Consider the following 24424-nt stretch of genomic DNA (forward strand, 5'->3'; position numbering starts at 1 on the left):
CATCCTGATGAGGACACAGTTATTGTCAGTAGCCTCCTCCGAGGTCATCTGGTCAGTTTTCACCAACGTATCTCTTCCTGTCGAAATATGAATTCAGTTCACTCTGAGCAGCGGAGGGAATTACATTTTAGTCATGTAGCGGACGCTCAGATCCAGAGCGACTTGAGTGCGCACACTGACCACCGACTCTTCTTCCCACTAACAGCCTCATTACTCCCTGTTGTCCTCATGCGGTAGGTTTCAGGAAAGTGCCTACTCAGCCCCAAACGACTGCAGCGCCCGGACGAGACAACCCATGGTCCAGTCCAAGTCGGGGAACTTCTCCCTGGACATCCGCATGCCAGGGGTGACCCCTTTAACGGTGAGTCTCTTCATCTCTGGTAGTCAAAACAAGCCCGGGGGGGTCGGGGGGGCAGTTCCATAACTGTTCCAGATCCCGCCCCACACACGGTCCCTCCCAAGTGTTTGCTCAATGGTTGGATGATTTTAAAACGAAGTACTTCCGTTTTCGAGGAGAAAAAAAAGCGCTTCTAGAGTATTGATTTTCATGAAAGTCAGGGCGTCGTTCTCCATTAGTCTGACAAGCATTACAGTCTCTCCTGTCAGACATAGATTTTATTGAGGACCAACAAATGAAGGGTAGACAATGAGCAAGGCATTAATATTCATAGACTTGACAGGCATCTACTCCTACGTGCAGAATGGCTCGTTGGCCATGGCCTTGCCTGTGTCTTATCAGGGAGGCATGTTGATGATTGGCGTCAGTGTGTTATTCCTCCCTTTAACACGGGAGTGTGCAGCATTTCCTCATGCTAGGGGTTGAGCTGAATCCGTCCTGCGGTGTTTGTGTGGCCATTATTGATCCTACAGTAATGTGGTCGTTAAAGTTGACTCACGGTTCGCGGACGAGAGCTAATTAGATCCTCAGCCACCACTGCATTGGGCGGAGAGGGGGAAAAGACACGGCTGAATCCTCTCTGTCTGTCTCTTTGATTACTCTTTTTTTCCCCCTCTCTCATTCATTGTTTCCTCATTCATTCTTCTTTTAATACTATCAAACAGGATTTGTGTTTTTCTCTGAAAACCAACGGGCCATGATGTAATGATCCCCGTTTCCAACCAACCTATTTTTACATTTTTGTCTTGGATTACCGTTTTTACGTAGCCATTGTTATATCCGGAAAGCGGTAAAATATACTGAACCCTGAGTCTGTTGTTGCAGTTGTTGTCATGGTAACCAGACATTGTATATTACTTGGTTGTATTTGACGTAAAGCAGCCTCTAGCTACGTTCCTTGACAGCTTTCATGTATTCCACTTCACAACATCTGGGTATGCTTGTAAGTCATTCCAAAATCCAATGGTTACAATTCTTACTGTTGTGGTAAACAGAAATATTTCCTCGCAACTCAGTGTTGTCCTTCTCAGACTGTGTTGTGCTACTAGCAGAATGAGCTAGCTATCCAGCTAGAAAACTGATATCAGCAACGTTTAAGCTAGCAACAAACCCGATCATTTACAGAAACTTGCTTTTAAATGCCCAGCTTGTTTAGATTGACATATCCAGGCTTCTACATAAAATGGTGTTTGTATTTTCTCACAATGACAAGGACAAGTTTAAAGTTTGGAAACAGGAGTACAGAATGTTCTTGACTTCATGCTAAAACCAGATTGTGCTTATCATCGCACAAAGTGCATGACAAAGCCTCTAGCTACAGAATTTCAGCTAGATTTCATAGTAAGCTGCAGGCAGGACTTTTTACTATTTTTAACCCTTTCTTTCACTCTGTTTATCTCTTGCTTTTTTTTTTTTTTATTAATTGGCATGGGAAACCTTTGTTGATATCACCAAAGCAAGGAGAACATTAAAAAAAAGTTATTTCTCTCCCCCTTCACACCCCAAAGACAAATCTGTGTTCAGCTAAGGAGAAACTCTTAGGGCGGGTTTCGCAGACACAGATTAACCCTAGATTTGGACTAAAAAAACAAGTGCAACGGAGAGCTCAGTTTGGGGTTGGGTTTTCAGTACAGGACTAGGCTCAAACTGTGTCTGCAAAACCAGCCGTGGGGGCGCAGTTTGAGGAGAATGTCACGGGGCTCCAGGCTTTGCGGGCTTTGCAGGCTTTTTAGGACTGTTTCAGCTGTTTTGGTTTTGTATGTGAGAGTTGATGGAGAAGTGGAGACGGGAGGAGGGAACGGGAGGGAGAGCTATTATTATTCTCAACGCAGGTCTGTATGAGTCATCCGCCAATGATTCATCCATGGCAAGTGCTGGCTGACAACTGTGAACGCTGAAGGGAGTTGACTGGTTTGTGGAGTGCAGGGCGGGTGAGTCTTCCACCTTAGTGGTCAGCTCGCGCTGTTGTGCCACTGATCGCCAGTGAGGTGCGCGTTTGAATGGCGCATCAGATGGCATTGGTTCTTCGCTCTCTTCGGAGCTTGCTTTGTCGGCCTCGTTATGACACAGGCCTTCTCACACTGGATGGGATTTGTACAAGAGAATTATTTTGGGATGTTTTTTTGCCCAAGTCTTTACGACAGATGCCTCGATAGCGCCTGTCAAGTCTTGCAGTTTTTTTTACAGATGTCATAATACTAGTGTGCCTTGGATAAATCCCTAGAGTTCTCCACAAGATGATCTGTAAACAAACAGAACGGAGCAGATGAATGAACACAGGCTTTTACTGATAAGCTTTTGGGACGATGAGTATCCTAGTCTGTAATTTGTTGTGGAGACCATATATACAGTGTTTATATTTGATACACTGCCGATTTTGCAGGTTTTCCTACTTACAAAGCATGTAGAGGTCTGTAATTTTTATCATAGGTACACTTCAACTGTGAGAGATGGAATCTATCACATTGTATGATTTTTAAATAATTAATTAGCATTTTATTGCAAGACATAAGTATTTGATCACCTACCAACCAGTAAGAATTCCGGCTCTCACAGACCTGTTAGTTTTTCTTTAAGAAGCCGTCCTGTTCTCCACTCATTACCTGTATTAACTGCACCTGTTTGAACTTGTTTCCTGTATAAAAGTCACCTGTCCACACTCTCAATCAAACAGACACCAACCTCTCCACAATGGCCAAGACCAGAGAGCTGTGTAAGGACATCAGGGATAAAATTGTAGACCTGCACAAGGCTGGGATGGGCTACAGGAAAATAGGCAAGCAGCTTGGTGAGAAGGCAACAACTGTTGGCGCAATTATTAGAAAATGGAAGAAGTTCACGATGATGGTCAATCTCCCTCGGTCTGGGGCTCCATGCAAGATCTCACCTTGTGGGGCATCAATGATCATGAGGAAGGTGAGGGATCAGCCCAGGACCTGGTCAATGACCTGAAGAGAGCTGGGACCACAATCTTAAAGAAAACCATTAGTAACACACTACGCCGTCATGGATTAAAATCCTGCAGCGCACAGAAGGTCCCCCTGCTCAAGCCAGCGCATGTCCAGGCCCATCTGAAGTTTGCCAATGACCATCTGGATGATCCAGAGGAGGAATGGGAGAAGGTCATGTGGTCTGATGAGACAAAAATAGAGCTTTTTGGTCTAAACTCCACTCGCCGTGTTTGGAGGAAGAAGAAGGATGACAACGACCCGAAACACACAGCCAGGGCAACTAAGGAGTGGCTCGTAAGAAGCATCTCAAGTTCCTGGAGTGGCCTAGCCAGTCTCCAGACCTGAACCCAATAGAAAATCTTTGGAGGGAGCTGAAAGTCCGTATTGCCCAACGACAGCCCCGAAACCTGAAGGATCTGGAGAAGGTCTGTATGGAGGAGTGGGCCAAAATCCCTGCTGCAGTGTGTGCAAACCTGGTCAAGAACTACAGGAAACATATAAGCTCTGTAATTGCAAACCAATTATTAAGTTCTGCTTTTCTGATGTATCAAATACTTATGTCATGCAATAAAATGCAAATTAATTACTTAAAAATCATACAATGTGATTTTCTGGATTTTTGCTTTAGATTCCGTCACTCACAGTTGAAGAGTACCTATGATAAAAATGACAGACTTCTACATGCTTTGTAAGTAGGAAAACCTGCAAAATTGGCAGTGTATCAAATACTTGTTCTCCCCAATGTATATACACATGAACTGTAAAAAGGAACAGTCTTATGCAAAGTTGAGCTTATTTGACCGAGAGTTGTGTCCCTGTGGCATCCCTACTGTTCTGGCGAAAGGCATATTTCAACAGTGTATTCAGTAACAAAATATTGCTCATTACATTGGTTGTCACTCAACTAATCAAGCCTAATATTGAAAAAACACTTTTAAAGTTCAGATAGCAACAATGTGTCTTCCTCGCGTTGGTCGTTGAGCACAGTCTGCAGGTAGACCGATGTCACTAGTGGGAGTGCGATGTCATTAGTGTTCAGTCGATTTCACTAGTGTTCAATCGATGTCACTGGTGGTAAACGGATGTCTCTTGTGGGAGACCGATGTCACTAGTGGTAAACGAGTTTTACGAGTTTAAGACATTCATTTCAGTTACGTGCTTAGTTCTATTCATTTGTCACTAAAGATCACGTGTTTAAGACAAAGTAGGAACAAAGTAATTTGAGCAAAAGGAGTTAGTGAACCGGTGATTGATAATGTTGAATTGATTCTCTGAATATTAGGTGCGACATTTGGTTTGGAGATCCTGTTTGAGGGATCTGTAGACTTGTGTCTTCTTTGATTGATTTGAGTAAGGGGCTAATGTGTGTCATTGAATTGGCCACATCCCTACCATCTAATACAGTTTAGTATGGCCTGTTAGTGTGACAAAGGTGCTTGTGTTGAACCGTGGTGAGCCATATCCCTTTCCCAGTTTCGTCACATCCAGTTGTATCTTCGGCACTGTCTGATTTCAACCCCCAACGGATTCAGAAGTTGAATAGTTGAAGATCGTGGCATACTCTTGTTATGAGCGTCCTTGCAGAGCCATAATGTTTTTCCTCCAACTGTGCTTTCCCAACCAGGAAGCCATGTGAGTCAATGCGCGTGAAAACATGCTCATTCACCCGGTGACCTCAGTTAGTTTTGCAGATCACCCCAGCCCCCTGAAGGAGTCGCTAGAGCACAGACATAAGGAAATCCCTGCCGACAAGTGACGATGCCTCCCGCTCCTGGGTATGGCTGGATCCAATCCACTCATCAGCTAGCAGCACAGTCAAGGCTAAACCTAAGCTGTGGTCGGCTTGGTGCTACAAAAGAGAGCTATGGCTATCCTATGCAGCTGGTTATCAAACATAGGCCTCGGCTCTGTTTGGTTCAGATAGGTCCACATCCAGTTGTCGTTCTGCCAATGTGTGTCTGGAGAATTATCAACTGATGGGACACCGTTTTGAAATAAGCCAGCTGGGCAAAGGACGAACTGCACGCTGACCTTTTACAATATCTCTTTAGTAAAATATGACCATTAGGGAGAGACATAAAATATGTCAGAGAGAGAGAGAGAGATAAGAGAAGAGTCAGAGAGGAAAATGGAGACAGAGGGAAATGGAGAGAGAAAGAGAGGGGGGAATAGAGGAATTCATTCCCCTGGAATTGATTTAATAAGATGACTATGTTGCTGCAGCAGGAGAGAAGCCTAAAGAAGGATAAATGACAGCCAAAAGCCATCAGCCATAACTAAGCAATTACTGCATTTCCCCTGGAAATGACTTCCTGTCACGTTTATTACAAATGTGTCACTTAAACTGCCTTTCCCAGGGACCGCTTCTGCCCTTTCATTCCTCCTCTCTCTACTCGACAAAGTCGTTGTTATTGAAGTTACGCCAACAAACGTCATGTGTAGGCTAGGCCGCTGGAGACCTAACGACCGAAGAGAAAAGGAAGGAGAAATGGGGGGGAGAGATGCTGTTTTCAGTCACCGCTGACATGCTTTCAGCTCAGCTGCAGATGAACCGGTCACTTCAGGGGATGGACACACAGTGTCTAGATGGAGAGCTATTGTCTACGCTCTCCGACGGAAATATAATTCCCTGTGTTACGCAAGGTCAGCGCCAGGGTGATTTAAGAGTTGTGTCCACTCGTATTAAACTGCTCGAGTGCAAGCGAGCGAGGAACCTCCTTTTTTTTCAGTTTCGGATATCTGCTCTGTAGTCCGCCCAATATCTGCTGGCTCCGAGGAGTCGGAGGACTCTAAGATTAGGGATTCATAACTAAACAATGTGTTGGATTAGATAAAAAAACAACTTGGTTCAGACGTTATTGGTTGCTTTTTATTTACAACAGCAGAATATGCTAAATATTCTTTCCATTCACACTTACAGTCCAGTGTGAAAATATATATTATAATAAAATATAATTACTGCATTAAAGTTATTTATTTTTTGTTAACACTTTTTGAAAGCACAATTAATTGAAAAGGTAATACTATTTTTCTTCTGTAATTAAACAAACCAGTGGTTCTCACACTGTTTCTTCTGTAATTAAACAGCAGTGGTTCTCACACTGTATCTTCTGTAATTAAACAAAGCAGTGGTTCTCACACTGTATCTTCTGTAATTAAACAAACCAGTGGTTCTCACACTGTGTCTTCTGTAATTAAACAAAGCAGTGGTTCTCACACTGTATCTTCTGTAATTAAACAAACCAGTGGTTCTCACACTGTGTCTTCTGTAATTAAACAAAGCAGTGGTTCTCACACTGTTTCTTCTGTAATTAAACAAAGCAGTGGTTCTCACACTGTTTCTTCTGTAATTAAACAAAGCAGTGGTTCTCACACTGTTTCTTCTGTAATTAAACAGCAGTGGTTCTCACACTGTATCTTCTGTAATTAAACAAAGCAGTGGTTCTCACACTGTTTCTTCTGTAATTAAACAAAGCAGTGGTTCTCACACTGTATCTTCTGTAATTAAACAAAGCAGTGGTTCTCACACTGTTTCTTCTGTAATTAAACAGCAGTGGTTCTCACACTGTTTCTTCTGTAATTAAACAGCAGTGGTTCTCACACTGTATCTTCTGTAATTAAACAGCAGTGGTTCTCACACTGTTTCTTCTGTGGTTTTAGTCGGACTCCTACTTGTGCATTGCAGTTCCTGTCCCGACCACCAGAGAGGCCTATATTGGTGAGTATTCTTGAAATATGTTTTACTAGGAGTGATAAAGTTGTCGACAAACCTGATCTACCTTTTTAGCCAAAACAGTATGAGCAATAGCAAAGTGAATAAGCCAAACAAGTATACCAGGAGATAGTGTTTGACCTGGAAACGAAAGGTTTGTGGATCAGATCCCGAAGCCGACATGGGAAATAAAATGTCTGCGCCAGGCACTTAACCCCTGTTGGTCCTCTGAGTCGCTCTGGATAAGTGTCTGCTAAATGACTGGAATGTCAATGAAACAGAGAAAAGACAATTGTGACCCCCCCCCCCACCCTCCCCCTTTCCTCCCTGACCTGACCTAGCTAAGCTACGCTTGCAAGTCCAATACGACTCTTATTCGGTCAAGATCTCGGCGGTCACAACGACTACACCATTGACAGAGCTCACCGAAAGTCCGTTCTCTAACCCTGTCCAGTATTTCGCAGGAGTTCTGTTTTCCCTCACCCATTGTTTGACACACACTCACGGGGACCACATTTCTATGATAGATTTCCACCCCCCGTTGCTACGGGCAACCGGCCTCTCATAAGCACCGATGTGTTTTCTCTTTACACAGAAGGCAGGGTGACGGAAATCCCATAACACCAGTGTGACCTTTAACCCCTATCGCTGTGTGTCGCGTATGTGAGCCTGAGCTCATGGGAATGCTGGCGGTTGGCCTCCATAGACACTATTTGTCCTTCTTAGTTCCCGATGAGATTACCTCCTTGCCGGGAAAACCACATTCCACCCCCTCATTCCCGTCACTGGTGTGGAACAATAAGGAGAGCTGCCTGCATACAGTCCTGTTAAATTATCTTGTGCAGAGCTTGCACAGATGTGTGCACAGGCATGCAGACACACACACATACACACACACACACACACTCACACAATTGGACATTGTTTTATTGCAGAGCCTGGGGAAACAATAATGGAGTCATTGTTGAGATTTTAACAGGGCAATGACAGTCTTGAGAGTTTTTTTTATGTGTTGTAGTGTCGTTTTGTAAGAGGGCTTTCCACAGGTGAGGGTGTGTATAATATCAGCATTACATCACAGTCCTCTAGACCAGGCGTGATTTATTGCAGCATTGTGGTTATGTGTGGGCAGGTGCCTGGACTAGACTGCCCGGGCTGATAGTGCTGCAGTATCGGCTCCATCTCTGTGGGCATTTCAGGGTGTCTGTCTGTCTGCTTAGTGTCTGTGTGGGTGTTTTTCACGAGGTCACTGTTAAAGGGAACAAAAATGTCCCCATAGTGTGTTTGAATCTGAAATTGAGTAATGGGGACATTTTCCTGTCCCCATTTTGAAAAAGTGTTTAGGGCAAATTTCAGGCAAAAGTTACACTTGGGGTTAGGGTTAGAATTAGGCTTAGGCATTATCAGTTAGTATAAGGCATTAATGCTAGGTTAAGTTTAGGAGTAAATGTTGAGGTTAAGGTTAGGGTGCTGTGGTTGACTCAGCACTACACCAAACACTCCACAGTCTTTGGTTGACTCAACACTGTACTGAAAACTCTACAGTCTTTGGTTGACTCAACTCTACACCGAACACTCCACAGTCCTCTGGTTGACTCAACATCACCTCCAAAATTCCACAGTCCTCTGGTTGACTCAACACTACCTCCAACATTCCACTGTCCTCTGGTTGACTCAACATCACCTCCGAAATTCCACAGTCCTCTGGTTGACTCAACACTACCTCCAACACTCCACAGTCCTCTGGTTGACTCAACACTACCTCCAACACTTCACTGTCCTCTGGTTGACTCAACACTACCTCCAACACTTCACTGTCCTCTGGTTGACTCAACACTACCTCCAACACTTCACTGTCCTCTGGTTGACTCAAAACTATCCCCAACAGTCCTCAGAGACCCGGGCCACATATATGTTACATTACTGGGCCTATGCTCACCTCTCCGCCAACAAAATGTCTGGCCTTGTCTTGTTGTATCTTTGTGAAATTGCGTCATTTTTTATAGTCTGATGAAACTCTTAACAAACAACAAACTAAAATAGGAAAGTGGTCAGACTGGGCCATGTTCTTAAAGGTACACTGTAGCAAAAGCATTTACCCACAGAAAATTGTAGTTTCTATTAGACTCGTTTAAGTTAGGTCCAGATACCATCTTGCTGTTTCTGAGTGTTTTCACACCTGCTGAATACAACCCTGAAATGTCTGAATATTTAAAGTCATGTTCGTATTTAAACATGGAAACTCATGCTAGTGTTTTAATTAGAAAAGTCATACTACTATTAAAATAACTGAAGTCATGCTACTGTTTGAATAAAATATGTTATGCAACAATATGAATAATGAAAGTAATGCTAGAATGGGCATTTATACTAAACCAAGGAGAGGTTTATAAGTAATAGTTTGCATGATCAGATGATCAGATATTATCCAAAAAAAGTATAACAAAAAAGTTTGTCCGATTGACTTGCACGTATCCATCAGTTCTCAGTGTGGAAAGATGATAATGAGTGCGTTGAAGGATACTGGAAGTCCCTGGCATAATGTCTCTAAACGACTTACAGGGGATTATTGTGGATAATACAGATGGTGGTTCTCTATTTATTTTCAGCGCCGATGATTCACTTCTTGCACAGTCCCCAACCGGCGCTATCGGAAACGTCTGTTTCTTCATGTCCATAAGCCTCTGTCGTGCGGACATGGTGTTTAGAGGATGCCTCATGCAAGTATTATTACATGTTTTGAAGTTGCCCGACGCAATCCCGAATTACCGAAAACATGAATTACTGAAAACACGAATTACGTATCGTGGAAACGGACGCACTGCCATTATGAGAACACTTGGTCTAGCCACATGGTCAGTGACAACATGAAGAGTTGTAAAGTTGCTCAGCGCAAACCCGGATTACTGAATGTGGACACAGTGAAAAGACTCGACTGAGCCGCAGTTTCTACGATGACATGCGATATTTTAAACCGTCTCGACACAAACATGAAGTACAGAATGTCGACACCGACACAGCCTTTGTGAGGGCACCGTGACATTCATGAAACGACGTGGCTTCGCTGGGGTGAGATCCCCGAGCCCTGTGGTCACCGAAATGTGCCCATCTAATTCCTATCCCCTCCGTTCAAAACACCGCAGCCTACAGATGACAATCTTGCTTCCCTCCAAAAAAGAACAGAGTTTGAGTAAATGCCAGCGCATCCGGAAGAGATTAACCCTGTGCTAAGTTGGCCCGCTGAGGCGAATAAAGCCAGTATTGATATTTTTTGCCTGTCTGTCTTTCTGTCTGCCTGTTACAACGTCAGTGCTGCAGATAACACAGATGTCTCCATTATGAAGAAATGGGACAGCCGGTATCCTAGAGGTTTAGAGTGTCGGACCAGTAACCGAAAGTTTGCCAAATCGAATCCTCGAGCCAGCGAGTTGAAAAGTATTTCCTTCTCCTCCCTGAGCAAGGCGGTCGACCCTAATTGCTCCCCGGGTCATTGCAGTAGATCGGAAACGTGTTCTCGTTCGACGTACCTGGGAAAATAAAGGTCCACTGTACTTATGCGGTGTGTATAACCTCTATCGTTTCTCGCAGTAGCCACTGGTCCTACTATAATGCCCTTTCGGTTTAGCAGTGATTAATTCCAGGGCATTAGTTCCTGATTATGTGTTGTAGTCTCCGTGGGTACAGGGACACGAGAGCAGCGGTAGAAGTTGTCAGAGAGTTTGCCTACTCAGGTGAGTAGGCCTAAATCAATTTCAGACTGAACGAGCAGTATCAATCAATCAGCTTCAGTCAAACGTATTTTGTAAAGCCCTTACATCAGCAGCTATCACAAAATGCTTGTACAGGTATAGCTAGAAGGTAAAAAGACGTTTCATGACGTTACCGACACGTTTTCAGAAGGAAAAAAAAAACACACCTTATTAAGACGTTGTCCTTTGTACCCATCCCAGTAGCATGGCTGGTATGGACAAACAAAAGCTGAAACCGTCAAACTGTTGCTGCGGCTCTCCTTGTAAACAGTACTCTCAATCTGACACATGGTGCTGATATGAAAATTCATAAAGGAGGGGGGGGGACCAAGAACACCCCCCCCCCCCACACACACACACACACACACACACAAACTACTCTCAGAAATCCCCATTCATTATTCAGGCCTGGGATTACACTGTGCCAAGCCAAGTTGCCAGTCTAATGGTTGTCCATCACTTTCATGCCAGGGGAGCATTGACTTCCTGTCAGACCTGAAGCGTTTGTCATGCGTCCACCGTTGCCAAGTCTGCAGAATCTGTCCTGCCTAATGAAGGAGACTGAAAGGTGTCACCTTTTAACATTTCAATGTCTGCTCAGGGCAAATACTGCGGCGTTCGTCCTCCAGTTTATACAAAACGAGATACGCCATGAGCTCTTTTGGTGTTCAGCCTTTCGGTCACACTGTTTGAGCTTGTTTACATATGTTTGCACTGCCATATGTGAAATTACTATGTACACACTTGCCAATGCGCTTGTTTCTCCTACAGGACTTTGTGTCAGTAGCTGGGGGGCATTGATTGTCCTGGATGGGGTGTGGGGGCAATCGTTGTTGTGTGGAACAGGTGTCAGACGATCGCTTTTGGTGACTTTCTTTGACAAAGCGAGACAGTTTAGTTTTGTCTCCTGTAACTGTGACCACAAATGAAGATGGTAAAAAATTTTACCAAGTCAAAATATCACAGATGAGATGAACATTTTTACCTTCAACTTCAAGGGCAGGAGGTTACCGTGGTAACGGAGCCAACTGCGCTTGTGGAGAATTTCTTGTGAGGCAGCTCACTAGCATAAATCTGACTACTGTGGTAATCTGACACGTTTGCTAGCAGATGCAATTTGAATTTAAACTAACAATGAAAACCCAGCGAGCATGATTGAAAGTATTATGTGCAAGAACCTTTTAATCAGTCATTATTATTAGGTGACTGGAGCAATATTCTGTCTCTCGAAACCATGGGGACAGCTTCTAAAATGTTCAGTCCAAGACAGCACCATTGGCCATGCCCAGTGCCTCCCTTTATGCTTTCTTTGCCACCACTGCTGAATAAAATCCTTGGGAAAACACTGACACATTTGTGTTATTCTTCCCCCTCAGTGGACTTTGAGCCTCATGCCAGTATGGAAACGGCCCACCACATGCTGCTGTACGGCTGCCGAACGCCAGTCTCCACCACTACCTATTGGTAAGTCAGCCAACACCGCAACGCAATTCATCTTAAATGTGAAATATTTTATTTATCTGTTGTTTTAGCAGGGGAGGTCATCTACGTGTCCCTGCAGTCCACAGATGTGGTTGCTACACATTGAAAAGTGTTTCCACTTCAACTCAATAAGAGATGGATAATTAGTTGACAAGTTGAATCAGCTGTGCTTGGCTGGGGGCTTCAGGAAAAATGTGCGCTTTTGGGGGTATTCGAGGACCGGAGTTGGGAACCACCAATTCTGATTACACAGTCGCTCTGGGTGTTAGTTAAATGACTCGGATCCATCCATTGTAGCTTAACTAAGGCCAAATGTATAGAGACATCTCACTTTTTACTTTGTCAGCCTGATGAGCTCAAACGCATTGGAAAAAGTATTTATTTTCTCAGTGAAGACTCCAGTGTTGGGTATTACAGGGCTAATCTGGCTGGACTAATTGCACTGTATTACTCCGGCACGACTATTGTCTTTTCTCAACACAGACAGAAAGAGAGAGAAGGGAGGAAGGAGAGGGGGGAGAAGAGAGGCAGGAGAACAGAGTTAGGAGAGAGAGGGGAGAAGAGAGGCAGAGAGCAAGCAACCGCCTCAGACGCTCGCTAATAAACTTGCCTGTTACCATAGCAACTGCTGCCACCTTGACAACAGGGATCCTGGGAAGCCCCTACGGCAAGGTGGAGGGGGGGCTCGGGTGGGTGCTGGGGGGGGGTCGCTCGTCGGGAGGTGCTGTTTATCTTCCCTACCTTTCAGAATGGACCCTTCAGACCATGTGATGAGGAATGCCGAGACAACACTTTGGCAACGTTAGGCGCAACGTCGAGGCTCAGCGTCGCATCTGCGGGGTTACGGCGCCTGACAGGGTCGGATAAGCAGTGACACAGCCTGTCAGAGTCGCAGTGCGAAAACACACAAAGGCATTTGCTGAGTACATTCGGGAGGCAAACCTGTTTTTCTTGTAAGAGTGAACTATGGCTATCATATTCCAACACATCTGTCGTTTGCACAGGCACTTTTTAAAATCTCCCGTATCGGAGGTTCGGGGCTTTATTTCGTTTAATCTATTTATTCATCCATTTTTTCCATAAAAAATTCATCTCTTCTTTCTTCCCCTATCCTGCGGGGGTGACTTTAAAATTCCACCCCCCCCCCCCGTTCCGAAAGCACATTTGGGATTCCGAGAGTGAAAAGCTGTTGAGATGTATTCTGTTCTGAAAGTGCCTGTGAAGCTGCTTCTGAAATCAAAAGGATGGAGGATCAGTGGGGGGCACGAAAATAGGCCAGACCGTGCCGGTGTCCTAAATCGCCCCCTTTTTCCCTTCATGGTGAACTACTTTTGATCGAATGTGGTCAGAGGTGTCCTATGTAGGGAATAGGGGGGATGTTTTAACACCATGTTCCTACGCAATGGGAACCATGTCAGCGCATCCACACAGTACCATGCTGAGCAGAAGAAATAAAATAAAACATCTACTGAAATGGAAAACTGCATTTCTTGCACCCGTCGTTGCTTCTCAGATGTAACCAGAATTCAGTAACGTGATCTGATCACTTTCATTAGATGACGCGAGGCAGGGGACAAATCTGCCACGCACTCTTTTGTGTGATACACGTTTTGACAGCATTGCTGCTTATTTTACTTACAAAAAGTAAATACAAAAAGTCTTTGAGTGAAATATTAATTCAAAAGTTAGGAAATTCCTTAAAAAAAAAGGTTTTAATGAGGAAAAAAATACAATACTCAACCGACATAAATTACTAACGTTTTAATTTGGTTTTATTGTTGTTTCTAGACCACAAGAAATGCAAACCTGTCATATATTCAAGGTTCAAAAAGGCTTCTGAATGTCCAGTTACCACTGTGACTTGTCATGTATGTGTTTTGTCCATGGTCAGAGTCCTGTCGTGTGAAACTGACTCACATCTGTCCTCTGCAGCACAAAAGCCACACTGGGCCAAAATTTCAATTAGCTAACAGCTAGACTTTTCAAGCTGTGAGCGTCTCCTTCTAAAGGAAGTTGTGTTTCCTTTACTAGGAAGGGCAGTGGTTGTTCTATCGTGAATGGCCACAACATGCTCAGTGTCATGAAATAGATTCAGGAAGTTAGTCTTTGTGTGCAGTTTATCCATTTGAAATGAATGAACGTGTCTTTCCAGCACTAGTCTCGTTATTAGGAGCAACAATGCACAGCAGCAGTACTGACCTGAAAGCTACAAGTCTTGGGTATAATATTATGGTCCTTTATCTGTGTGAAGGATCGAGGGGATTGGTTGTGTACGTGGATTGATGTGAATCCGTCTTCCTCTTAAATTAATGTTATTGAGCATGACAGCACCCCCCCCCTTCTTTGCAATGGTAAAAAAAAAAACTAAGTCAAACAATTCACTACACAAACCTTGTAATTATTTAATCCCTCTCTGAACAACACAGACATTGCAAAACTCTGCACCTGCCTGCGCAGAAAATAGCAAACATTCAATGTGTTTGTCCCTGTTAACATGCATTCAGTGGCTCTCAAATGTATTCATCCCCTTGGACTTTTGCATATTGGATTTAATTGGGAGTTATTGCCACTGATTAACAGAAAAAAAGTGTATTATGTCAAAATGAAAAATAAAATGTACATGTTCTACATTAATGACAAATACCAAGCAAGAAATAATTGACTGCATAACCATTCACACCCTTTAATCTATATTTGGCAGAGGCACCCTTGGCAGCAATTACAGCCATGAGTGTATTTGGAAGAGTCTTTACCAGCTTTTCAGAGACAGACGATTTTTTGCTAGTACTTCTTTGCAAAGTTGCTCAAGCTCCACTGGGTTGCTCTTTATCTTCCCAAGCTTTCCAGGGCCTGACGCAGAGAAGCATCCCCATAGCATGATGCTGCCACCACCATGCTTCAGAGTATGGATGGTGTTCTCAGGATGGGCGGTCTTAGGGTTGTGCCAAACATCAAACTTAATGTTGAGGCCAAAAAACTCTATTTTGGTGTTATCAGACAATATAATCTTCTTTTGCTTGGTCTTACTCTCCCACTCAGCTTCTGGTAAACTTTAGCCAACATTTGATGTGAGATTGTGTTTTTTATACAATAGGTTTATTTTTGCCTGTCTCCCATTAAGGCCACTTTAGTGAAGCCCCCAGGCTATTGTTGCAGTATGCACAGTGTCTCCAAGCTCAGCCGTGGAAGACTGTAACTCCTTTAGAGCCATAGGCCTTTTAGTCACCTCCCTGAATTTTATTGCCCTCCTTGCCCGGATAATCAGCTTCTGAGTTTTGCCTGTTCTAGACACATTCACAGTTGTTCCATATTTACTCAATTGTTTTCACAATGGACTGTACTGTGTTTTGGAAATGTTTTTATATCCTACCCCTGATTGGTGCTTTTGGAGAACATTATTTTGAATTTGGTTTGAATGTTCCTTTGTCTTCATGATTTGTTTTGATATGTTTTCTCAGGGACTGTGGGAGCGTCAAAGGGACGTGTGAGGACGAAGCCTCTATCATGTATGCCTGGGCCCGAAACGCCCCTCCCACAAAGTTACCTCCAGGTACACAGCGCCCCTCTTCCTGCTTTCATCTGTCTCCTCTTCATCCCCCCCCCCCCCCTTCCTCGCTTTCTTTCGCCTTCAGTCTTTCTTTCTTCTTCTCCCTCCTCTCCGTCACCACACCCACCATCTCCTCACATCTACATCTCTCAGTTTATTCTCCGGAGGGAACAGCTCCGTTGATTGGTAATGATTGGTAATCCTGCAGCTTTAGTCTGAGTTATTGTTATTAGTCTCCAGTGAGTTCTCTCCTTATCAGTTCATCTTCAACCCATCACAGACGATTTAATTGGCGGTGCCTTGCTGACTTTTTCGTTTTTTTTGTTGATTATCTTCTCTCCGCAGATGTTGGTTTTAAAGTCGGAGGGAAATCCAGGATCACTTACTTTGTACTGCAGATCCACTACGGGGATGTCCGTGCTTTCAGAGGTGAGGGATGATTGGTGATGAAACTTTTGTTAGGGTAACTTTCCCAAGATTCACAGTTGGTCTAGAAATCCCGGTAGGAATATTCATGAGGGGAAAAGGCAGCATTGACAACCGCTACCAACGCTAATTCTGGACGTTCATACTTTTGTGCAGGGTTTTGGTCCAGCCAGGCACTAACACATTTAATTAATTGATCTGTTTTGTGGCTCGGTTTTCACAAATGGCCTTAAGGCAATCCCCCAGTTGTCCACGGCCCAGTAAGGTTGACCGAGTGTTGAATGACAATAGGTATCCAGAATGTCCCCAGTGATTTTTCCACGGTGCAATATCTCATTATTCATAATGCAGACAAGTCATACAAGTTGGCGCCAGGTTGTTTGAATCAGCCGAGAGAGAAAGTATTTTGAACAAGTTTCAGTTGATTGTACATTAAAAGAATGTAGTCCCAAATGACATCCTGGCTGGAGCTCTACTTCTGACCGGGGTACATGGCATTATTTATGGTTCAAAAAACATAGTTAATCAAAGCTAATTGAAGAAAATAATTGACACAGTACACCTTTTAAACGCTGAGTGTAGAAAAGGCTTATATATAGGCGTTGTCTAGTAGTGGGTATATTTGGTACTTTGGCACCATACACAGGTTTGCAGGGCCTGAGAAAGCTAAAGCAGTTATCTAGGATCTGCTTTGTTTCACTGGTTGTTGGTAGCCTGGCTGTTCAGAGGAGGAGTTGCCGTCTCTGTGTAATTCGGTTCCTTCTTAAAGGTCGACCTTGGGCAGAAATATACACACGTACGTACGTCACACCATGTAAATGAATGCTTATTAACTGAAAAGATCATCTAAAAGATATGTGGTTAAGCAATTGGGGTTTCTAACGGCTTCTGTCCATAAATAATCCAGTGAAAGGGATGTGAACTGATACAGAAGCGGACTGGGCAGCAGGGTCAGTCTGCCCTTATTTTGGATGCTAGCAATGGGGAGTCATTCATCAATGTCATCCATAAACAGACAATGGCACGTCCTTGGTGAAGAAAGACGATGAGTTTGACCACTTTTCGTGCCCCAAGTTGGGGACGTTCAAACGTTAATTATAGTTGCGAATCGAAATGAAGTACTGTGTGTGAGTGCTGTGTGTTGCTGTGTGTGTATTTGTGTGTGTGTGTGTATGTCGGCTTGTTTGTCTTAATGCGTGCATGTACAAGATTACATCTGTTAGACTGCAGCACAGCATCTCGTTATTGCTGCGTGTTGATAGGCCTGTCCCTAGGGAGCCGGCACAATGCGTTGCATTGGAGCCAGGGCGTTTGCCAACGTCCGTAGATTGAACCGTTGCTGGCTCAAACATCCCCCTGGGTGGACATTGCTGGCACGTCTTGTGCGATTGAGAGTCGGTGAAGGGGAGCGGCGTCAGGCCGATGCCAAATGAGGCGTGCACGCAACATGACTCGCGAGGAGGAGCGGAGAACTAGACTCACGAGAAGTCCGGCGCTGCGCAAACGTTCACTACATTGCACGTACAGAATGGACATGATAGCTGCACTATTGTATGGCCCCTAGAAACGGAAGCCTTGTGCTTTCAAACTGGAACACCTGTGCGACCAAGTACTGTGTCTATTTGACGGCTAAATTAAGCTACTGAAACCACACCAATTAGTAATTTGTTAAGATTTTCGACTTGTCCTGGAGAAAAACACAGTCAGGTTTGATTGGGGTTTATTGAAGATGCATTTTGTACGATGCATTCCTTTATTCAGCGTTGTTGGTTAATTGCGCATTCTGTTTACAGATCACCATAGAGACTGCTCAGGACTTACTTTACATATGACTTCCAAACCGTAAGTATTTTGCTTGTTGTACGTTACCTGTGTTAAATTTGTATATATCCAGGATATACTGTGCAGTTATTTAAATTAATTACTGCAATTTGGAACCATCGTATGCCTGCAACACTTCAAACGTTTCCACATTGATGGTTGTGAATTTGAATAAGCCAGTTTGATTAGGTTCAGACATTCACATTAAATGTTACTCGAATGAATGAGCCAAATGGAAGCTGGGGTAATTAGGCGGTCATGATGACATAAGATCCAGGACTCCGAGGTTTAACATCCTTGCCCTTCGACCAGCGAGGCGTACACTTGTTTAATGTCTTGTCCGAAGAATGGCAGCCTACACAGGGCAATGTCCCCTTCACTTCCCCGAGGCCCTGCGAGTTGAACTGTCATTCCAGGGATCTAACAGGACCAACCCTGCTTAGAATCAGAGGCGAGCCAGCCATGGGAGGCATGCTTCTGGGCTGTTCTGAGGGGTGCTGGGCCCAAATGGCCTCTCTGTTCCTTGCATTGGTATTGGCCCGCCTCCCAAATGGCCCCCCTGTTCCTTGCATTGGTATTGGCGCGCCTCCCAAATGGCCCCCCTGTTCCTTGCATTGGTACTGGCCCTCCTCCCATATCGCCCCCCTGTTCCTTGCATTGGTACTGGCCCGCCTCCCAAATGGCCCCCCTGTTCCTTGCATTGGTACTGGCCCGCCTCCCAAATGGGCCCCCCTGTTCCTTGCATTGGTACTGGCCCGCCTCCCAAATGGCCCGCCTCCCAAATGGCTCCCTGTTCCTTGCATTGGTACTGGCCCGCCTCCCAAATGGCCCCCCTGTTCCTTGCATTGGTATTGGCGCGCCTCCCAAATGGCCCCCCTGTTCCTTGCATTGGTACTGGCCCTCCTCCCATATCGCCCCCCTGTTCCTTGCATTGGTACTGGCCCGCCTCCCAAATGGCCCCCCTGTTCCTTGCATTGGTACTGGCCCGCCTCCCAAATGGGCCCCCCTGTTCCTTGCATTGGTACTGGCCCGCCTCCCAAATGGCTCCCTGTTCCTTGCATTGGTACTGGCCCGCCTCCCAAATGGCCCCCCTGTTCCTTGCATTGGTACTGGCCCGCCTCCCAAATGGCCCCCCTGTTCCTTGCATTGGTACTGGCCCGCCTCCCAAATGGCCCCCCTGTTCCTTGCATTGGTACTGGCCCGCCTCCCAAATGGCCCCCCTGTTCCTTGCATTGGTACTGGCCCGCCTCCCAAATGGCCCCCCTGTTCCTTGCATTGGTACTGGCCCGCCTCCCAAATGGCCCCCCTGTTCCTTGCATTGGTACTGGCCCGCCTCCCAAATGGCCCCCCTGTTCCTTGCATTGGTACTGGCCCGCCTCCCAAATGGCCCCCCTGTTCCTTGCATTGGTACTGGCCCGCCTCCCAAATGGGCCCCCCTGTTCCTTGCATTGGTACTGGCCCGCCTCCCAAATGGCTCCCTGTTCCTTGCATTGGTACTGGCCCGCCTCCCAAATGGCCCCCCTGTTCCTTGCATTGGTACTGGCCCGCCTCCCAAATGGCCCCCCTGTTCCTTGCATTGGTACTGGCCCGCCTCCCAAATGGCCCCCCTGTTCCTTGCATTGGTACTGGCCCGCCTCCCAAATGGCCCCCCTGTTCCTTGCATTGGTACTGGCCCGCCTCCCAAATGGGCCCCCCTGTTCCTTGCATTGGTACTGGCCCGCCTCCCAAATGGCTCCCTGTTCCTTGCATTGGTACTGGCCCGCCTCCCAAATGGCCCCCCTGTTCCTTGCATTGGTACTGGCCCGCCTCCCAAATGGCCCCCCTGTTCCTTGCATTGGTACTGGCCCGCCTCCCAAATGGCCCCCCTGTTCCTTGCATTGGTACTGGCCCGCCTCCCAAATGGCCCCCCTGTTCCTTTGATGCTGCACACGGTTCTAACCACAAGGCTTTGGTACAAATATTATGCTCTGTACTGTGTCCTACACCAATATTGTCCCACTTGGTGAAGATGAACAAAAATGCTATATTGTCTATTAGTTTGACTCAAAATGTAAGAGAAGTCTAACCTTTAGTACAGGGAAAATCGTTTCTTGATCAAGAAATAAATATTGTTCTAAATAACATGCCACGATTTTTTCTATGTATTATTAACCAAATCTAATTGAAGTATCTTCAGATATACACTGCTCAACAAAATTAAGGGAAATTTTTTGAGCAGTGTATATTCAAGTTTGTCATTAAGAAGTGTTAAGTGGTCAAACATGACTTCCTGTTTCCCTGAGGTATAAATGTAAAGTGGTCAACCATGACTTCCTGTTTCACTAAGGTGTAATTATATGGTGACACACAAGCCCAACACCCTTATTCATCTATCCACATGGGGAAGGTCAGAGAACACGTAAATGAAATAACGCGATGAGTTGTTGTCCTTCATAAATTAGCAAGGCCTGCAAAATAATTAAATAAAATAGCTACCTCCCTGAAAATACCCATCTCCACTATCAGGGCATAAATTAAGACTTTAAATCAGCTGGAGCAGTGATGAATTTGTCTGGAAGGGGACCCAAATGTATTTTAGCCCTACCCACATTGAGGGGGGATGGTTTGAGAGAAAAAACATTGTCCAAGGATCACAGTTGGAGATTTGCAGAAGTTGGCTGCATCTTGAGTGTCCAAGTCTTCAGAACTGCAATTGGATACAACTCCATGCCAACAAGCTGTTTAGTCGTCTTGCCGGAATAAAGATTCAGATCTCATTGACGCATAAAAGTTAGTGGATGAACCTTGCTAAATGTCAAGGTAATTGATTTGATCCATTTTGAGACAAAAACATTTTGGCCACAAATACCAGAGATGGGTTTATAAAAAGAAGGATGTTCATGCAGAAAAAAAACCTACTCCCACTGCGCATTATGGTGGTGGATTTAAGTATTTGCGGGGCTGTTTTGCATAAACATATAAACACAAGTCCTATATTTAACCCAGGCTTGTGTTACACTCTTCATCTAAACTAAAACAACAAATAAAACAATAAAAAAAGATAAAGAAGAATGTGGCATTTGGAAAACCGTCTGTCAAATGACAATCCCTGACCGGAAATGAATGGCTGAAGCATTTCCAGGTATCACATAGAAGAGGAACATTTGTGAAAATAACGCTCCATTGATGTATAGTGTTTATGTGCTCTGTGCCTTTAAAGAGGAACTACACTGTTCTAATGGGTCATTGATTCAGGTTAAATGTATCGTAGCGTTCCACTGTTGTCCGAAGTGATGGAAGAAGATGTGTTTAATGGTGTCCACTCAAGTGCCCTTCCTGCTTTATCTCCATACTCCAGTTTCTCCCAATCGGCATACTGCTGGATGGGCACATTCTGTAACTGCTACATTTTTTCTCCATTCTGGCTCAAAGTAGGCTGAAACCTCTCTCATACACGTACATAGAGATCCTCAGTTGGTCTATATTATAAATACTGTTATGATTTTATAGTTTATTATATATTTTTTAAATTATTTTGGTTATTTAGCAGGTGCTCATATCACCACCTATAGTTTTTGCATTGGTTATCTGCTAACTAGGTGAGAAAATCCCCCCAGACCAGTAGTTATCAGTACACCTTACTCAATGAAGTAGCTATCAGGTAAGTATTTGATCAAAGCCAGTTCATTTTGCTGCTCTGTGTTTTCTTGTTATCAAAATGTGTTACGGTGCCATCATGAGTGACTTCTCTCCTCAGACAACCCTTCTTAGCTGGCATGTATCTGATGATGTCAATGACCACTGTCATTCCCCCAGGAAAGAAAGGTACTGTGTCTGTCTGTGTCTTTTCTCTCTACCTGCCTTCCTGCTTCCCTGTCTGCCTGCTTGCCTTTCTGCCTACCTATCTGTCTGCATGTATCTCCCTGTCTCTCTCTGTCTGCATGTCTCTCCCTGCCTCCCTGTCTCTCCCTGTCTCCCTGTCTCTCCCTGTCTCCCTGTCTCTGTCTGTCCATCTCCGCCTGTCTATCTGTCTGTGTGTATTTGTCATCACCATGTTCAGCCCGGTGCTTTTCCATTCCTCTCCCCATTACAGTTGTCAGATCGTACAGCAGCAACACTGCCTCCACAACATCTCTCATGTTGACTTGTTCTACTGGGCGACATGTATATTGTAGTAATTACAAGCCAGTAGGAAACAGCACAGTCATTTGCACAAATGTGTTTGTGTTTGTGTTGACATCAGTCCAGTAGGTGGTAACTGTGGGATGTCTGATATTTATAAATGTATTTTATCAGTGGTAATAGCATGTAATGTGTGAGAGCATCTTTTTTAGGATAACCTTTCTGGGGCAGATTTAGTAGCCATTTAGGAAAAACATTATCTAGTTGTTTGGGCTACATTTTGTAGGCTAAGTGCCCTGTTATGGTCCTGCTTGTTTCTAGTTGGATGTTCAATGGATGTTAAATTGACATTTAATGGACTTGAAATTGATGTTTTGCCATTTTTTTTCTTTTAGCTTCCCAAAAAATATGTGTACTTTGAGCAAGCTGATGCAGTTGTAGATTAGAGCATGCAGATTAACCATCTTAATTAGTGTTCATTTTAAAATGTCTTCCACAGTCACAAATGCAGATATTGCGTGTACATATGACTCCTATCCAATATACCCGTTTGCCTTCAGGACCCACACACACAAGCTTGGTAAGCAGCCCAGATTATATATTTATTGTACAAACATCACAAATTGTCATTAAAATGTCAGCACTGCTTCAGCAAAATCATATCTGCCCCCACCCCCAAAAAAACAGATGTAAAAAGATCAGATGTTGTTGTTGTCAAATGGACCAGAATTGTTCTGTATATGTATAAATATAGCCTTTGTTACCAGCAGACCTCATCTGAATTGATTACTATTATTTATTTAATTTGTCCCTCCTATCCCAGGTCTAGTTGTCAGCGGTTACAGGATTCGAGACGGGAAGTGGACCCTGATTGGACGGCAGACTCCTCAATTGCCACAGGTACTCACCTGGCGAGGCCAAATGCCTCTTTCACTGGTTGGAAGGGAAATTACTGGCAGATCCATGTTGTCTTAGACCTTTTACTGAAAACTACTGTGTCTCTGGAATTAGGAATCTGGAAGCTTCTATGCCTGTGTAGATCACATTGTGTGCATTTGTTTGTTGTCTATACTGTCTTCACGTGGTTACGTTGTTTATACCGTCTTCACATGGCTACGTTGTTGTCTATATAGTCTTCACGTGGTTACGTTGTTGTCTATACAGTCTTCACGTGGTTACGTTGTTGTCTATACAGTCTTCACGTGGTTACGTTGTTGTCTATACAGTCTTCACATGGCTACGTTGTTGTCTACGCAGTCTTCACATGGTTACGTTGTTGTCTATGCAGTCTTCACATGGTTACGTTGTTGTCTATACAGTCTTCACATGGTTACGTTGTTGTCTATACAGTCTTCACATGGCTACGTTGTTGTCTATACAGTCTTCACATGGTTACGTTGTTGTCTATGCAGTCTTCACATGGTTACGTTGTTGTCTATACAGTCTTCACATTGTACCTTGTTGTCTATACAGTCTTCACATGGTTACGTTGTTGTCTATGCAGTCTTCACATTGTACCTTGTTGTCTATACAGTCTTCACGTGGCTACGTTGTTGTCTATGCAGTCTTCAAGTGGCTACGTTGTTGTCTATGCAGTCTTCACGTGGTCATAGTGTGTACTAGGTTCGACTGCTCGAGACGGTTCTGTGAACACCCTGATATGCTGCGTGCTCTGCTGACTGGGGAAAACTGAAAACATTATTTCACGTGAATGCCTCAAACCGCCAATCTAGTCACAGAGACGCGCAGTCTGTTGAGAACAGGTTTAGTCACTTGAAATTTTGAGCGCAGCGTTAGTCATACCTGAATACATTGCCACAGCCGGGCTCCAGAAGTGCCAGCCGGCAGTGTGGAAGCTTGGGGCATGGCAACGGATCTGTGCCTCCTGTGATAGGGCTGTCACTGCTGCAGCTGTCTCCTCGCCAGATCCTCTGAGTGCAACCATTTCAAATGGGACTGCAGGACTCCCTGGAAAACTGTGACGAGATCGGTGACGAAGGGTGGCTTGTGTGTCTGTGTGGCTCTGTGTCTGTGTGTGTGTGTGTGGGTGTCTCTGTGTCTGTGTGTCTGTGTGTCTGTGTGTCTGTGTGTCTGTGTGTGTGTGTGTGTGTGTGTGTGTGTGTGTGTGGGTGGCTCTGTGTCTGTGTCTGTGTGTGTGTGTGTGTGTGGGTGTCTCTGTGTCTGTGTGTCTGTGTGTGGGTGTCTCTGTGTCTGTGTGTGTGTGTGGGATGGACTATC

General features: G+C 44.6%; 1 protein-coding gene across 3 annotated transcripts in view; it reads left to right on the plus strand.

Moving 5' to 3' along the window:
- pam (peptidylglycine alpha-amidating monooxygenase) overlaps positions 1-24424 on the plus strand; it is a 68012-nt gene that overhangs the window by 10626 nt on the left and 32962 nt on the right. For all 3 annotated transcript variants that reach the window (XM_010887530.4, XM_013140261.3, XM_013140262.3), the window contains exons 3-11: positions 238-361; positions 7009-7066; positions 12186-12273; positions 15750-15841; positions 16184-16267; positions 18058-18106; positions 21822-21889; positions 22686-22766; positions 23010-23086. In XM_010887530.4, coding sequence (XP_010885832.2) covers positions 238-361; positions 7009-7066; positions 12186-12273; positions 15750-15841; positions 16184-16267; positions 18058-18106; positions 21822-21889; positions 22686-22766; positions 23010-23086 — 721 coding nt within the window. The remainder of the gene's footprint in view (positions 1-237; positions 362-7008; positions 7067-12185; positions 12274-15749; positions 15842-16183; positions 16268-18057; positions 18107-21821; positions 21890-22685; positions 22767-23009; positions 23087-24424) is intronic.

This window comes from Esox lucius, chromosome 23, assembly GCF_011004845.1.
Source record: "Esox lucius isolate fEsoLuc1 chromosome 23, fEsoLuc1.pri, whole genome shotgun sequence".
NCBI classification, from domain to species: domain Eukaryota; kingdom Metazoa; phylum Chordata; class Actinopteri; order Esociformes; family Esocidae; genus Esox; species Esox lucius.